Below are 17440 nucleotides of genomic sequence, written 5' to 3' on the forward strand. Positions count from 1 at the left end.
ATAGTTTAAGGGACAGGTGATGAAAGAGAAAAAGCTCTTTTTCGTAATAATTTATGGCATAACCAAGAGAAGAGAAAATATACTTCATAGAGCAATAATTTAGGCAATAGGGAGCTGAAGAACGAAAGGCTCTTTTTAGCAATAATTTAAATGGTAGAGAGCTCCTTTGAATATCAAGTTATTACAAGTAATAAAATGGGAAAAATAAGAATAACTTTTCAAAAAGCTGTGAGGGGATTTTGGCGGGAAGAGGGAGGCCATCTTGATCCGCCATCATTTCCCCTCAGGGGTCTCATCCCCCCTCAAGCCCTGCCTAGGGCAGCTCTCCTCTCAGTCGCTCTTTTAGCTTTTTATTCCTTTTTCATTTATTTCTTGCTATTTATTGCATCCCTCATTCTCCCTTGGCCTCAGGGCAGCCTATAAACCTGCCAAGAGAAAAATTAAAATAGATAAAATAATATTTCTTCTTGTAGGGAGTTGGGTACTGACTGGGCTGCCTGCTTTTCTCTTTCAAAGCTCTTTTCATTTTATTTGGGAGGCAAAAAGTGGCCCAACTGGTAAAATTCTGTTTTGTTTTGGGGGTTTTTTCCCCCTCTTCTGTTTAGTTAAGCCTCAGCCGAAGCTCTCTTTTCAGCTGAAGCAAGATAAAAATTTGGGTGGGAAAAGGCAACATGCTCAATTTTTTATTATTATTTTTTTTTTTTTAGTGAATGAAGCACACAAAATATTTTCTTATTTTTTTCAGATCCTACGCTGCTTTTGTATTTGCGGCCTGTTCTTATATAATAGGGGATTTTATAGATAGGGGAAGAAAGTTAAGTCATCCTTAAGGGGAAAGGTAGAATTATTGGCAGTACTACGACGATTAAGTAATAGATTTCATGTTAAACAGCCTGTCTTATATTGTTAAGGTTCCATTTCTCTTTGAATTCACTGCTGCTTCACCGCATTTAATAGGCATCCTTCTAACATTGTGTGTGTGTGTGTCTTTTTGCTGAGGTTTTCCCCTCTTCCATTTAATCTAATCTAATCTCCTCCTGCAACATCCCACCTTTTCCCCTGAACGCATCCTCAACTCTGTTGCTTTTCAACTTCAGCAGCTTTAAGCCTATGGACTTCAATCCCCAGAATTCCCCAGCCGGCATGCTTGAAAAGGGGTGGACTTCAATTCCCAGAATTCCCCACCTGGCATGCTTGAAAATGGGTGGGCTCCAATCCCCAGAATTCCCCAGCCGGCATGCTTGAAAAGGGGTGGACTTCAATTCCCAGAATTCCCCAGCCGGCATGCTTGAAAACGGGTGGACTTCAATTCCCAGAATTCCCCACCTGGCATGCTTGAAAATGGGTGGGCTCCAATCCCCAGAATTCCCCAGCTGGCATGCTTGAAAATGGATAGACTTCAATCCCCAGAATTCCCTAGCCAACATGCTTGAAAACGAGTGGACTTCAATTCCCAGAATTCCCCACCCGGCATGCTTGAAAATGGGTGGGCTTCAATCTCCAGAATTCCCCAGCTGGCATGCTTGAAAATGGGTGGACTCCAATCCCCAGAATTCCCCAGCCGGCATGCTTGAAAATGGGTGGATTTTAATCTCCAGAATTCCCCAGCTGGCATGCTTGAAAATGGATGGACTTCAATCCCCAGAATTCCCCACCCGGCATGCTTTAAGATGTACAGGCGTTTCAACTGCTTTTCAACTTCAGCACCTTTAAACCTGTGGACTCCAATTCCCAGAATTCCCCAGCCGGCATGCTTTAAGACAGGGGTCTCCAACCTTGGCAACTTTAAGCCTGGTGGATTTCAACTCCCAGAATTCCCCAGCCGGCATGCTTGAAAATGGGTGCACTTCAATTCCCAGAATTCCCCATCAACTCCCAGGATTCCCCAGCCTTTAAGATGTACATGGTTTTGAACTTCAGCAGCTTTCAGACCCTTGGACCTTTCCCCAGCCAGCATCCCTTTAGAATAGAATAGAATAGAATAGAATAGAATAGAATAGAATAGAATAGAATAGAATAGAATAGAATAGAATAGAATTTTTAATTGGCCAAGTGTGATTGGACACACAAGGAATTTGTCTTGGTGCATATGCTCTCAGTGTACATAAAAGAAAAAATACCTTCATCAAGGTACAACATTTACAACACAAATGATGGTCAATATATCAATATAAATCATATTTATGGATTTTACTTCCCAGGATTCCCCAACTAGCAGGGTGGACCTCAACTTCCTAAATGAAAGGCTAATCTAGCCATCCAAAGTCGTTTTGTGAGCTGTTTTAATGCAGGCTGGAGCCTCTCTCTGTCTCTCTTTCCCACCCCGCCCTATATTCCCTTTTAGTACATAACTTTGCTCCTTTCTCTGGTTTTGCAGGCCACTTTCTGGATTATGTTTTCCTGGATTTCCCCTGACCTGTCGATCCATTTTTTTTTCTTTGTAACTTTTTGAAGAGGGCAAGCACATCAGCTCTTTTCCAGTCCTCTGGTAGCTTGACAAGACTTTGTTCGGTGCTTCATAGATGACCGCTGGCTCTTTATTTATTTATTTATTTATATTTTATTTATTTTGTCACAACATCATATAGAAAGATTATATAGTATATAAACATATATATGAGTAAATATTAAGAGGTATAAGCATATATATATATATATATATAGGAAGAAGAAAAGAAAAACAATAGGACAGGAACGGTAGGCACGTTTGTGCGCTTATGCACGCCCCTTATTCTTTCTCTTTCTTACTTTTTTTTATTTATTTTACTTTATTTTTTATTTATTTTTTATTTTATTTTAATTTTTTTTCTTATTCTTACTCTTTCGTTGCCACATCCAGCTTGGCCTCTAATAAGTAGCTTTGTTCTTTTCTACGTGTTGGAAGATCTCTTGACTATCTTTTCTGGGATCTTCGCAGCTGTTAATGTGAGGCTGATTGGTTGGCAGTTTCCTGGGTCCGTTCCCTACCCCTTTTTTGGGGGGGCGGGGAAGATTGGGGGGTGATTTGGGGAGCTTCCTGCAACGAAGAGCCCCGAGGGCTGCCTGCCAATCGCTTGGGATCCCCTGGCCTCATTCTTGGACCCAGCCCAGAGCCGCTCTCGCAATGTGGGTGGAAGAGCAGTCCAAAGACTCGCAATCCTTTTTCTCTTGCTGCAATAGTAGAGAACCGAGAGAATCTCCTCTCGGGCACCCAGCGTGGGAGGGCAAAAAGTTTGCCCCGGAAACCCCGGTCGCCACTTCCCCAGCAAGAGCTTTTGCAGGAACAGGGGGAACTGCGGAGCGCTCGAGGGTGCAAACATGGAGGCGCCTTGGATAGGGAACCCCTATCTGGAAGACCCCTTCCTCCAGGGTTACCTGAGAGCCCATCTGCCCGCCCAGGTGGGTGAGCGCCAGACGGGGATTCGGCGGTGGGGGCCGCAGGGCTGGCTCGGCGCTTCTCCGCCTCCTTTGCTGCCCTTGGCCCCCTCCCCACCGCTTTTGCTCCTGCGCCCGCGGCCCCTGTCCGGGTCTCTTGATAGGGACAGGAGGGTGCGGGAACCGCCATGCTAGATGAGAGAGGACTCCTGCCCGGGCCAAGGGGGTGGACTGGAACAGGGGGTCTCCAACCTTGGCAACTTTAAGACTTGTGGACTTCAACTCTGGGAGTTGAAGTCCACAAGTCTTCAAGTTGCCAAGGTTGGAGACCCCTGGACTAGAAGACCTCCGAGATCCCTTCCAGCCGGAGGTTTCTAGGAGAGTACCAACCAGGGCGGGAAGCTCCAGTTCTCTTGAGTCTCAGATTTGGGATCGCTGCCTGCCTCGTGCTTGCAGGGGCAAAAAGCAGAAAGAAGGGAGAAATTCAAATAGTACTGAAGGTGGGAAAGACCCTTCTCTCTTCCTGGGACTAGAGCAGCGATTCCCGGACCTGTTCCTTCATTCCCCAAAACTGTTTGTCAGAAGGTCCTTTTTACCTAATATAGGTAAAACTCTTTAAGTCGATTTAGATCAGGGATAGTCAACCTTTTTATACCTACCACCCACTTTTGTATCTCTGTTAGTAGTAAAATTTTCTTACTGCCCACCGGTTCCACAGTAATGGTGATTTATAAAGTGTATCGTTGTCTGCGCATGCCTCTCGCGCATCGTGGATTGGGTTTGGGGAGGGGGCGCCAGCTACCAGCTCTGCTTGTCTGTTACAGCTGGGTGGTGTGGGGGGAGATGCGCCGAGCTATTCTGGGATGGGGCTCCCACTATAGCGCCATTCAGTTTCACTTACATAACATGAACTAAACTTACACGTGGGTGATACAAATCACTTCCACATGCTGCCAAGTATATTTTCAGAAATTTGAATTGTCATGGGGAATTTTATGAAACCTAATGAAAATGTTTTTAAATAATGCTATGAAATTTTTTTTAAAAAATCAATTACATTTTTTTTAAAAAAGGAAAGTGCTTCAGTATCGTACAAAACCCCTACCGCCCACCATGAAAGCTGGAACGCCCACTAGTGGGTGGTAGGGACCATAGGGACCAGGTTGACTACCACTGATTTAGATGTTCTTATTGTGATTGGGTAATAGGTTTGTGCCTTGTTACCATATATATATATATATATACCTGTTACCCAATTTTAGAAGCACTAAACCTGTGCAAAAGGCACTTTGGCTTCCAAGCACAGCTTGCACCTTTTTAATGCAGAGGTTTAAGAGCACAGAAGGCTTGGGAGAGGTTTCCATGCCAACTAGAACTGGGGAGAGCGCCTCAATTTCTGTTCCCCAATACATGGACATGTTTCAGATTCAGAACCAGAGATAGCTGTCAGGAAAAGGAACTTTGATTCAGACATGCCTTCTCAACGCTGTATTTTCATCAGTTGTTTTAAACCCCAAAAATGAATGATACGAATGCAGTGAAATAATATAGAATAATAGTCAGAAGGGACTTTGGAGTGAAGAGTAACTTCAAGCTCGTTTCCAGCTCACATGTATCCGAGTGTTCTTTAGGAAAGACACTGAGACTAACCAGGTTGTACCAACCACAAACTTAGCATGAAGTTTGAAGAAGCAACATCAGCTTCAACATCAGGTGAAACTACAGACCAAAGAAAGAAAGAAAGAAAGAAAGAAAGAAAGAAAGAAAGAAAGAAAGAAAGAAAGAAAAGAAAAAAAAAGAGAGAGAGAGAGAGAGAGAGAGAAGCCTTTCAACTTACCTTCCTTTATTTCTCCCAAAACTACTTTCTGGTTGTCTGTGGAGATTCTCAGTTTTCCTGGCCATAGTTGTCTCAAAGGTGCTTTTTCAAAAGGCAACTTTCTGGTTCCTGTGTTCATATTTATGCATTGACCTTGTAGGTGTTTGCCGAAGTGAACATTGACCTGGAACAGTTCGGAGCTCGTGTGAAAGATGAAATTCACTTTCTGGGCCGTGAGTGTGAGCTAAACCCTCCTAAATTATTGCATTTTGATGCCTGGGGACGACGTGTGGACCAAGTGACCACTTGCCACGCCTGGAAGAGGCTGAAGGACATCTCTGCTGAGGAGAGGCTTGTGGCTGAAGGTTATAAAAGGAGATATTTCTGTTGGAGGTACTGCAGTGGTTTATGGGAGTTGTGCAAAGCCATGTGAACCTCTTGCAAATTTTTGAATCCTAGCATGGCTTAATGTTTGGTAGGATTCTTTTTTGTAGTAATAATTAATTAAATTAAATTTAGATGGTGTCCAACTCCCAGTAAATCTTTGAGGGAGATGGGCAGTTTAGAAATAGGAAACATATACACACACACACACACACCCTAGTCATATTAAATGGCAAAGTCTGTTTTATATTGCTTAGTCTTTGAGTGCTTTGCACCCAAGGACTGTTTTTGCTATTTTTCTTCCTTTTTTTTTTTTTTTACAAAATAATGACTTGTATTAAAGTTTTAAGATACACAGATAAAAAGCTAATGCAAATTTAAAAACATAAAAAAATAAAAATGGAATATAAAAAGTGCAGAGAAAAATATAAAAATATATGGAAAAAGGAAAAAAGATATTCAAAGACTTGACTTTCCCCTATCTCGCAAGTACAAGCAATTTAAATAACTTATCATAATTCCCAAATGCATTGTTTGCAAATATCCTTGAATTCTTCCAAAGTTAGAATATTTTGCTCCATTCTCTATTAGTGGATCACTTCTCCTTCAGTTATAATCTTTAGTTTGTTTTGGTTCTATGTCCAACCTTCAAAGTCCTTTTATGATGGTTTGTTCTAATCCACAATATTTTTCCCACAGGAAGGTTTATTATATTTAATTTCAAAATCTTCCTCTTTTTACAGAATTCTAAACCATCCATAAGATGAATTATTATAACTATTTACACACAGAACTATCCCTTCTCCCCCACACCACTGCCACCAGTCTGCAGAGCCAGAAAGGTTAAAAACTGCTGCTCTAAGCCTTCTGGAGAACACTGTCGTACATTCTCACTGCAGGGAGCTGCTGTCTGCAGCTAGTGTGGGTGATCCCCAGTCCTCTCTTTCTCTTGAGAGGAATTCTGAAAAGCTGGTTCCTATATCAGCTCCTCGTTCCATTGCAGTTTTGGGCTCTCCAGTAACCAATTTCTTTACCATTCCTTCCTTGGAAGTCTTTTTCCCAGTAGTGTTTTAACTCTGGGAGTGACAGGACATTTTGTGGAGGCACGCCAAATATAGCTTCATCTATTTCTCTTTTCATAGCCGTGTTCATCAAGCTGCCAAGCTGTATCTTTTTGCAATTTCTTCTGCTTGCTACATGTCCCCTCTAGCCATGACTGATGGAGCAGCAAAAGTAATTGAGGTAAGCCTTTAATATTCAACAGGTGGGACTACTGAACTAAGCAACTCTTATGATTATTTAATACCTCCAAGTGTTCTTATTAGTGTGTGTAAAATACTACTCTATTGTATCCTCTTAAATAACACATTGTTAAATTTATTGGAAAGTCACATTCATTTTGTACCTGTTGAATAATCATAGCTCTTTCCATCTAAACCATCAAAAAATTCCCTGAAAGACGGTTGCATTCTGCCTCCTCCCCAGCAACACTCCCAGGATCTGGTTCCAATTCCAGATCATTTTACTTAATCTTAATCATTTCACTTTAAAAAGATCATTTTAATTAATAGAACAATTAATCAGTGGAACGACTTGCCTGCAGAAGTTGTGAATGCTCCAACACTGGAAATTTTTAAGAAGATATTGGATAACCATTTGTCTGAAGTGGTGTAGGGTTTCCTGCCTAAGCAGGGGGTTGGACTAGAAGACCTCCAAGGTCCCTTCCAACTCTGTTATTCTACTCTATACTTTGTAAGCCATCCAGAATCATCAAGAATGAATTGGGCAGCCATGTATATTTTCTTGAATAAATATATATAAATAATAAATCATGTCCTGTCACTCCCAGAGCCTGTACAATGATACTGGATCTATGTGCCAAAAGCCATAGCTGATGATGCAACTTAACAACTGGTTCTCGAAATAGTCTTTACAGGTGGATATTTACTGCTGAGATCATGGGGAGTGGAAGAGCTGGTTCGACCACAGCATCCTTCAGCTGCTGCCTATTTGTTGCTGCTGTGGGTGGGATCAGCAGAAGTGGGGTTGCACACCCTGATGGCTGACTTGCTGAAAGAGACATCCTACATCCAGAGGTCAAAGGCCAGGCTTTTCTGAGTCCCAGTTGAGTTTCTGCAGATAAAAGGTTTATGCAGTGAACGGCTGAAGCACCCAAAGCTGAAGGCACAAGAATCATTGTCAAGCCAGCATGTAAGGGGTCACTTGCAGGCATCAGAAAGCTTCAACCAGAGAGATTTTGTAGCCGGGGCTGCAGCCCTCTGCTCCAATTCATCTGGCATTCATTGATGCTGAAGGGCCACCCAGGAGAGCAACTCAAGGCACCCTGTCTTAGAAGGAAGCCTTGGGGCACCTCTGGGTCTGTTAACTGGAAGCCCCTGGATGAGTAGCTGCACGGGTTAATCCAGCTCAGAATCTTGTGGTGCTAGCAGGAATTGATTCTGGCCTGGTTCCTCTCTGCCATGTTCCATATAGGACAAAGGCCTTGGTGATTGTCCTCCCCTTGAGACCTGTGGGCGCAGTAGCTCCCTTGCCTAACTTTGCTGCTCAGCGACTTTTGCCATGACTTTGCTGTGCCAGGGATCCTGACTATCTAGATGCAAATAGGCCACTGATTACGATGGTGACCGCCGTGTATTTTTAGTCCTCTCGCTTGTGTCATCCCATCTCGTATAGGAATTGAAGGCAGGGCTGGCAGATTTTTCACCTCTCCATCCATCTATATACAGTATCTGCCTTTTGTCTCTCGCTTGCAACTCCAACAGTCTTTAGGTATCCCAAAACCCCTGGAAGAAGCCTATGCGCGTTTGACATCAGGTGACCCCAAGACATTCTGGATCTCCGGCCAATGGATGACTGAACGCAAAGGCGGCTCTGATGTTGGTGAGGAGATGCAACATGGGAGACCCAATCCTTTGTTTCTGAAATAATACAGTTTAGCGAATAAGACTGTATGCGGGTAGGCTGACTTAGGCAACAATCTGCATTTAAAGACGTTACATTTGTATGTTAGGCTATTTTTCCAGGCATGTTTTCTGGCGGGGGTTTTGCTACATTTTGAATTTTATGCACGCTATTCTATAAAAAAGGGAATGGGAAATCAATTTGCACAATGGCTGTATAAATTACCGCCTTCTAGATTAATCTTCAGTGCAGTTCCTTCGGCAATCACAGATGGCAGATAAAATCAAATTCCTTGTTCACACAGAAGTTATCACAATATCCCTGATGAAACTGGAAACCCTACAACACGTCTTCGGAGGCAGAGGAATTGTGTTGCCAGCTAATTTAAACTTTAATAGCTGGACTATTAAGTAGGGATTGACATTAATGAGGAAGTATTGTATTTTTAAAATGCATTTTGGTGCTTCAACGTTTGGGACCTGGTCTGGCTGTAATAAAAGGTTTGTTTGCTTGAGCAGGCACTACTTCTTGAAGTCCAGCCTACCTCACAGGTTTGTGCTGGGGAAAATAGGAAGAGAGAGTTGCGAAAGTCACCATAAACTCCTGAATGAAAAGCAGAATCAAAATCTAACTAATCAATCAGTGGTCATTGATCCTCTTTTAGAGAAAATTCCCAGCACAAAAATGTGTTTTTTTCCCAGGAGGTGGAACAGAAACTGTTGCACGGGAACTTCCAGATGGCTCCTACAGCCTGCACGGATTCAAATGGTTCACATCAGCGGCTGATTCAGACATGACGCTGACCCTGGCGAGGATCGTGGGCCCTGATGGGCAGATAAAACAGGTCAGATTCCCAGGCCAACCCCAAAAATATGAAACAGCAGCTTGCAAGTAGTTGCACGAATTCCAGCTCCAATGAAAAGAAGGATTAGGGGAGACATGATAGCAGTGTTCCAATATCTCAGGGGTTGCCACAAAGAAAAGGGAGTCAAACTATTCCCCAAAGCACCTGAGGGCAGGACAAGAAGCAATGGATGGAAATTAATCAAGAAGAGATGCAACTTAGAACTAAGGAGAAAATTCCTGACAGAACAATTAACCAGTGGAACAACTTGCCTGCAGAAGTTGTGAATGCTTCAACACTGGAAATGTTTAAGAAAATGTTGGATAACCACTTGTCTGAAATGGTGTAGGGTTTCCTGCCTGGCCAGGGGGTTGGACTAGAAGACCTCCAAGGTCCCTTCCAACTCTGTTATTATTGTTGTTGTCGTTGTTGTTGTTATTATTATTATCATTATTTTATTTTATTATATATATATATATATATATATATATATTTATTTATTTATTTATTTATTTATTTATTTATTTGGTCTGACGTTCGCATCTTTTGTGTGGCAGGGCTCCCGAGGCCTCTCGCTCTTCTACCTGAAAATATATGAGGATGGGAAGCTGAACAGCATAAAAATACAACGGCTGAAAGAGAAGCTGGGCACGAGGGCGTTGCCAACGGCAGAGCTGTTGCTGGATGGAGCTCGAGCACATCTGGTAGGAACCACGGAGGGAAGTATTTCAGGACATTGAGAGGAGCAGAGAGAGGCTGCTGACTTTGAAAGGAGAGAATCAGCAGGATGGAAGGGATCACTTAGACCAGGGTTTCTCAGGCTTGGCAACTTTGAAATAGGTAGACTTCGGTTCCCAGAATTCCCCAGCTAGCATACGGATTTATACCAGCAGGTGGAAAAGTTACGCAGGGGAAGATCCTCACCTCTAGTGTCTGATGTGGTTTACTTCAAACGATTTGTGTTGTTTTTAAAACTGTTAGCAGAAAAGAAAAGAAAAACCTGAGACTTCTGAACAATGGTTCAAAAAACGTTAGACCCCAGAGGAATGATACAACAGGCCTCTTTGGTGCATTCAATAACAAACATGGTTTTAGCATCCTACGTTGCTCCTTTGCTTGAATTGTGTGTACTTAGCTTTATGGTCCCTGTGATCTGTAGACTTTGTACCTTTTTAGAATTAGTTATTTAAATTGAAATGTTGGTTTGTAGTCTTTCTAGCTTTGCTTTGAGCTTTGCTTTTCCTCAAATCCTAAAAATATTTAAGAATTTTTTTTTTATGTACCAATGTTGCCATTTAATTGCATTTTAGTTTTTAAGGGGAACCAAATCGAAGAATTTGAAGCTGTTCCTTGATACTTTCAGATCTCCAAGGAAGGCCAGGGGATACCTTACATCGTCAACATGATGAACATCACTAGGATCTATAATGCTGTGGCTGCAGCAGGAAGTATGAGAAGGTGGTTTTCAAGCCTGAGAAGTAGAAGCAACTAGGAAAAACTATATCTGGGCAAAATTAAAAGCAATTCAGTTCTATTGTTATTTCAAGGATAATTATGCAAACTTAACAATTATGAACAATTGGAAAATGTAGTTTGGCATGTGCTAAACTTCCAATTGCTAGAGATGTGGTAACATCCCCTGAAAATATTGGCCAACTTCCTGCAGACTGTAGAGGATTACTCAGGTGTATTAAACATTTCCCTGTGGCTGACTTTGTTCCCATCCATAGAATGGTCGACCTGGCACGGGATTACGCCACCAAAAGGGTAGCCTTTGGAAAACCCCTCAAAGATCACCCTTTGCACATGCAAACTCTGGCACGAATGGAGGTGAGCACACGTACTTGGGAAAGATTCCAGCATGTTCTCCTACTATTGTTTGGAATCAGATGCCAGTGTAGGGAGAGTAGCATACAATTGGAGAACTCTTAACAAGAGAATGAAGCATGTAAGATTCAGAGAGTTCAACCCACTATGGAAGGAGAGGCAGTTTGCTGTACTGGTGAGGGCACAAGGCTGGGAAATGGGGACTTCTAGTCCGACCCTAAGTCCTAGCCCTCAGCCCTAGGAAGAAGAAGCAGGCAAGGGCAAATCACTTCCGAAAACCTTTCCAAGAGAACTGCAGGGATTTGTCCAGGAACTTGCCACACACAGGGAAACTGTCCTTGCCACCTACAAAGGCGCAAACCATGGTTTGTAGTTTGCCATGTGATTATTGCTCCGGGGAGCTGTGGAGGGAGGAAGCAGGAGGAGGAAGGGAGGAAGTTGCCAGTCTCAAAAACTGCCGGTCTTGCTCAGACGAACTACCTTCCCACTTGTGCAGGTGCAAAGCCAAGCAGCGTTCCTGCTGGTGATGGAGGTGGCGAGACTGCTTGGCCTGGAAGAAACGAAGGTGGCGACGGAGCAAGAGAAGCACCTGCTGAGGCTGCTCACCCCTCTCACTAAACTTTATACTGCAAAGCAGGTCATGCTCAGTTTATTTATTTGTTTTATTTATTTATTGATTTGATTTTTATACCGCCCTTCTCCCGAAGGACTCAGGGCGGTGTACAGGCAAAAATAAAACAGATAATACAATATACAATTTAAAATGCAGATTAAAAAACTTATTTTAAAATTAGCCTGATAGGTTAAAATATACTAGACTAAAAACCCCATTTAAAATTAATTAATAAAAATTTAAAATTAATAAAATTCAGTTCAAGCCAGCCCCACGCGAATGAAAAGATGTGTCTTCAGTTCGCGATGGAATGTCCGAAGGTCAGGTATTTGGCGTAAACCCGGGGGAAGCTCGTTCCAGAGTGTGGGAGCCCCCACAGAGAAGGCCCTTCCCCTGGGGGCTGCCAGCCGACATTGTTTGGCGGACGGCACCCTGAGAAGTCCCTCTCTGTGAGAGCGTACGGGTCGGTGGGAGGCATGTGGTAACAGCAGGCGGTCCCATAAGTACCCAGGCCCTAAGCCATGGAGCGCTTTAAAGGTCATAACCAACACCTTAAAGTTTGATGCTGTGGGCTAAGCGGTGTCCACGACTGGCAAACAGGGCGCCTATACAGGGCAGATGTTAATGGGGGTTCAAGGGAAGAAATATCTGCGCAGGCTGTTATATTCCCAGGCTCTTTGGCCGTTGAGTCTACGGGATCAAAGAATCGGGAATCACTGTCAGCCCTTCTTTCTGTTCTGTTGAACGTTTATCCAGAGGCATCAGTTTTTGTCAGAAACTCATGAAAGCAGATGCCTTTGAATGAAATGGGTTTGTCAGAAGAGGGGATACTTTGTTCCTGGTTATTTGGCTTGGCAGAAGACCATAAGCAAACAGGCCCCCGAATCCTCAAGTAAATCTGCCTTAGATAATGATCAAATGCACAAAAGCAAAAAAATTCAAACATTTACGTATGTGGAGCCTGGCAAATTTGTCAGATGTGTAAACAAGTCCGTTTGTGTTTCAGGCTGTCGCTGTGGCCTCGGAAGGCCTGGAGTGTTTCGGAGGACAGGGTTTCATGGAAGACACAGGCCTGCCTGTTATTCTTCGGGATAGCCAGGTAAAGAAGCACTGGACTTTTTATTTTGTTTTTTACTCCTTCTCTACTTTCTTGCAACCTGCTGTTATTTTAGGGAGAAAAAGCAGGAAAAGAAGCCCGCGCCTTAGTTCCTTGGTTTCACTTTTTCTTCCTGACATTACTTTTGTTATCGCAGAGTTCTGAGATCATGAAGAAGAGGGGAAAAGGTAATTCAGGCCTCTGAAGGCTCAAAGTTCTTTCTTAACGAAATAAAATATCCTTTAAACAGAACGTTTGTCTCTGAAAAAACAACAGTGGCATTCTGTAATGCTTAGAGATGTTCCAAATAGTTGGAAACAAACCCACTTAGAAGAAAAGTATTTAAAGGTACATCTGTAAAGTCATGACTGAAGCTGTTGTTATTTTTAAGCAATTATTCTGAGAACAACACATAAAGGTACAGAGTGTTCATTTATAGAAATGTGAAAAAAATCTGCTTCTTGAGCTCTGCCTCCCTTTCGCCGCCAGGTACTATCAATCTGGGAGGGAACCACAAACATCCTGTCCCTGGATGTTCTGCGCTGCATTCTCAAGAGCCAAGGAAAAGCACTGGATGTCTTTTTCTCCACTGCCCAGGTAGGCTCTCTGAAGGCACCCATACCTGAGTTTGTCACACCACCTATAAATGTTAAAATTTGAGATGCACCTAGTGCTCGGTTGGCCTCATATAAAACTGAGGTGGTCTTTATTGACTTTGATGAGCTGCTGTTGCCCGTTCAGAAGTCATTTGCTGTAATTTGCGGTTTACTTTATATTCATAGTTGACAGAAATTGGTTCATGACAGAAATTGGTCTTTTAAGTAGCACAGTCCAAATTTATTTTGCCTCCATTCGGGGTGAAAAATGTAACCTTCATCTGCCAAAGTAGAAACCAATCCAAGGGTTTTAAATCTAAAGCGCAGGAAGGCCCTGAGACCTCTAAAAATGACAATTCCAGAATAATATTTAATGTGTCAGAAGATATGACTGGGGAGCCATTGTATGACGTACGTTTTAGCTAAATGCAAATGATTTAAGATCAGTTGTACTAGTCCCATCACAAATTTTGGGTACGTAGCCCTCAAAAGGCGGCGCAGTTCTTAGCCTGAACAAAGCTGTGACACTGTTCTCCACAGGTGCTTAGGTCATCAGTTCATTTTGAGGTGCCACTAAACCTATCCTTATTTTTTTGCAACAGTCTTGGAGGGAATAGAGAATCCTATCTTCAGAGAAGTAGCAGCTGAGTAACCTCTTTTGCTAGCAGAAGTACTGTGAGTTATTATGTGTGTTTGTTCTGTGATTTGGGGGGTTTCTTGCAGGCCAAGTTGGAGGCAGCTACCCGGCAGTCTGAACTGCAGGCTTCTGTGCAAATAATTCAAAATAATCTGCAAAAACTCAAGCAGTTTGTTCGAAGAATGGACTCGAAGGGAGAAGCTGGCTGGCAGCTGGCAGCGAGAGACTTTGCCTATAATCTGGCATGGATCTATGAAGGTAATGGAAGAATTACCTGAAAATCTTTTCCTTGCTTACCACAAAATCCTCTCAAATTGTTGAATGTTGCTCAGAAAGGCTTTGAATTATAATCCGCTGAAACAACCCAGCATTCGGAGTTTGTATGCAATGCTTTAAAAAAGAGGATTGTGCAGCAAAAAAAAAAAAAAGGCACCCAGAAAGAGGCTCTTGTTGGAGGGATGGAGTTTACAGAAAACCGAACACAAGATGGCAGTGATGTGCTATTGTTAGAAACCTAAAAACTCCAAAGATAACAGTGCAAGACTGAATTGATCAAGGAGGCAGGAAAACCCACAGATTTTGAGCTGGGATTAAATCTAACATCAATAATGTTAGTCTTTTCTTCTGTACATGGGATTGGAAGCAGTGCAACCTGGGGGTTTTAAATCAAGAACTCAGCCAAGCCTCTTATTTGTCGCCTTTAGCAACTGCATCACCTTCCTAGGTATCCTACTGATATTTATTTCACCTTCCTAATTCCATAGCTCATTCTGAGAACTGTTCTCCCAAAATCAAGCTTGGCAGTGGCAAAAGTAGAAGCAGGAAGACTTTTCTTTAGGAGAAAGTAGTTCCAGGAATGCTGCTAACGGCAATTAATAGGAAACCTTTAAAAGGAGCTTGCAAATTATTTCCTACAGTAGAGAATTCCCCATGTGGTTAAAATGTGGAGCCGACTCAGGTTACAGGATAGATCTCATTAGGGAGATCAATCAGAAATGTTCATAGACTATGTATTTAATTCCCACAGGAGTCCTTCTACTGGAGCATGCCGCCAGGGCTGGTGCATCAGCCACAAACATCTACACTGCTCAGAGGTAGTCATTAAATCTAACACCAAAGACTGAGAAACCCAAAAGATTGCAGACATTCATTTGGGAAACGCGCATCCTGACTTGCATGAGCAGGGGCAAGCATGTGCACACGCCATTTAAGTGAGCAGCAGGGGCACGTGCACACTGGCCGCTCGCATGGAACCATCCCCTCTCCCCTCCTCCCTACCAGTCCACAAAGCCACAAACATTGGGGAACTCTGTTCTAACTGGTTGTGTGAACAAGTTCCCTTCCTGGATTCTGGGAAAATCATTCACCTCTGTCCTAACAAGCAGGTATGCAATAATTCGTTTACACCAGCTCAAAATGCTCAGCCAAAACCTGTTTCTCCAATTTTCTTATATATATGTGTCATTAAGCTCAAGGCAGATGCCCTCAAAGCTTTCTGCTACATACTCTTATTGAACGTTGATTGTCACAGACCTGCATCGGTAGCCAAGAGGTGCCATTGCTTTTCAATCATAGCAATAGGAAGCAATGTGGAGGTAGATGGGGTCTGAAACTGGGAAGTCCCGTTTTAATTTGAAGGCAGCAGGTTTTCTTCTCTCTTCTGCAGGTGGTGCCAGGAGGATGTCTGCCTTGTGGACAGAGAAGAGAAGGCTGGTTCTTACAATTCAACAGCAGCTTCCCTGGATAAATCTTTGGTTTATGATGGGTATTCTTCTCTGAGAGGAAAACTGTAGCAATTAACAGCTGATCACTAAATAAAATGAAGGACAGGAATACCAAATTGAATCCATACGATTTAACAGTAAAGATAATATCTCTGGCTTTCCACAGCATTGGATAATGCTGTATATTCAAAGTGTACTGGCAGATGCTCAGTATTATGGCATTCGATTCTCATTTTTACCATTTGACTACCTGTAGTGTTCTCTCAATTAAAAGTGATTCTTAATAGACTACGTCCATCTATATAAATGGGTGTGAAATTAAAATTGTTTTCATAATTTGTCCAATAATGTCATGATGGACATATCGCTTTAGCTATCTGACACCCGTGATAAATGTCCTTGAAATATTGAATATGGATGTTTAAAAGTTTTTTCTTTCTCTTTTAGATTATAAATGCTTTCCTGATTCAGAACAATGTGGATTTACTTTTTCTTTTTCTGTAATTCTTCCATTCTGATTTCTTTTCTTAAAAGAAGAATTAAACTAGAATTACACAGAACTTTTCTAAAATTTTCTTTATGCATGATAGATTTAAAAAAAAAAAGAATTTCTATGCCTCTGCATACTTTGAATAAAGAAATATCTGGCTCGCTATAATTATTTTCTTAATAATTAACAAAATATATTATCTCTGGTTTACCTCTTTCCAGAACTCTCAAATTTGCACTTGTGTATTATGAAATTGATTCAAGATATCTTGGGCTAAACAACTAAACCCAAATAAATAAAAAAGGTGGATTATTGTTGGAGTTCGAGCTTATTTTCTACCAGTGTAGTTTGTGATTAATGATTGATTTTCTCTTGATGCCATTCAAGATCATTTGGGGTCCTGGGGCCAGAATATGTGGGACAATGAGGCAGGCTTCGGAAAAACAAGGACTACCTACACAGTTTATAGTTTTGTCTTTGCTAAGAGCTACTGCAACCAACTTTCAGTGCTTTGCTGGGAATCCAGTGTACATTGTTTCACTTTTTGCATGCAAATATATTTAGCATTTTGGATCTTCAAAATGCTTTGGCACCACATTGGAGACGGCTCTGGAGGCTGCCAAAAGGGAGGTGGGCAAACGGCTGGCCCATTGCTCCTCCAGAGCGATAATCTCAGTTAGGGAGTTAAGGCAGCAAACACGGTTACCCTCGAAATAGCAGGTTCCATAAGAACTTTCCGGGAAGAGACCTCGCAGGTAACTGATGCAGGAAATTGAAACTGCAAGCAGCCTTTTCACCAGAACCAGGGACTCTTGCTCAGAAGGAATTCGGCTTGGAAAGAGGGCCGTTTCCTGCGTCAGACAAAAATGAGTTGCGTGTCTGTTAAGAAAGCAAATTCAAAAGCCAAATCCCCAATTTTCTTTCCTAAGCATTTTTGTTCATCTGGAGTTTCATACCTTCAAGGTTTTATGCTTTCTGGCCGATGTGCGTGATTTGGGCAGTAGCCATATTAATTTAGAGAGCTGGCTTTTGGGTCACAACCTAAAGGGAGAGGAGAAAGTTCCATGTTGGATATAATTTTTACATTCAAACAATGTGCATCTGATCACCTGTGATGAGCACAAATTGCCATCAGCA

The 17440-nt window shown here is 42.3% G+C and overlaps 2 protein-coding genes across 5 annotated transcripts in view; one reads left to right on the forward strand and one right to left on the reverse strand.

The window, feature by feature from the left end:
- HORMAD2 (HORMA domain containing 2) overlaps positions 1-3014 on the reverse strand; it is a 34739-nt gene extending 31725 nt beyond the window's left edge. For all 3 annotated transcript variants that reach the window (XM_058158769.1, XM_058158770.1, XM_058158771.1), the window contains exon 1: positions 2820-3014. The gene's annotated coding sequence lies outside the window, so the exon portion shown is untranslated. The remainder of the gene's footprint in view (positions 1-2819) is intronic.
- Positions 3015-3204: 190 nt separating this feature from the next.
- On the forward strand, positions 3205-16617 carry LOC131185841 (acyl-CoA dehydrogenase family member 11-like). 2 transcript variants are annotated; one of them, XM_058158767.1, is made up of 14 exons: positions 3205-3378; positions 5331-5563; positions 6697-6796; positions 8338-8455; positions 9178-9320; positions 9878-10024; positions 10684-10778; positions 11051-11150; positions 11644-11784; positions 12767-12859; positions 13346-13453; positions 14176-14347; positions 15117-15183; positions 15756-16617. In XM_058158767.1, the coding sequence occupies exons 1-14, from the start codon at positions 3298-3300 to the stop codon at positions 15880-15882; spliced, it is 1725 nt and encodes a 574-aa protein (XP_058014750.1). In that variant the 5' UTR covers positions 3205-3297; the 3' UTR covers positions 15883-16617. The 2 variants fall into 2 exon arrangements, with proteins under 2 accessions (XP_058014750.1, XP_058014751.1); XM_058158768.1 differs by lacking the exons at positions 15117-15183; positions 15756-16617 and having other exon boundaries at positions 3212-3378; positions 14055-14303.
- Positions 16618-17440: the final 823 nt, after the last annotated feature.

This window comes from Ahaetulla prasina, chromosome 15 (genome assembly GCF_028640845.1).
Source record: "Ahaetulla prasina isolate Xishuangbanna chromosome 15, ASM2864084v1, whole genome shotgun sequence".
Lineage (NCBI taxonomy): Eukaryota > Metazoa > Chordata > Lepidosauria > Squamata > Colubridae > Ahaetulla > Ahaetulla prasina.

Coding starts and splice junctions, on each gene's coding strand:
- LOC131185841 (XM_058158767.1), top strand. CDS start 3,298: ATGGAGGCGCCTTGGATAGGGAACCCCTATCTGGAAGACCCCTTCCTC. Junction 8,456..9,177: donor CAAAGGCGGCTCTGATGTTG/GTGAGGAGATGC, acceptor TTTTTTTCCCAG/GAGGTGGAACAGAAACTGTT. Junction 10,779..11,050: donor GCAGCAGGAAGTATGAGAAG/GTGGTTTTCAAG, acceptor TCCCATCCATAG/AATGGTCGACCTGGCACGGG.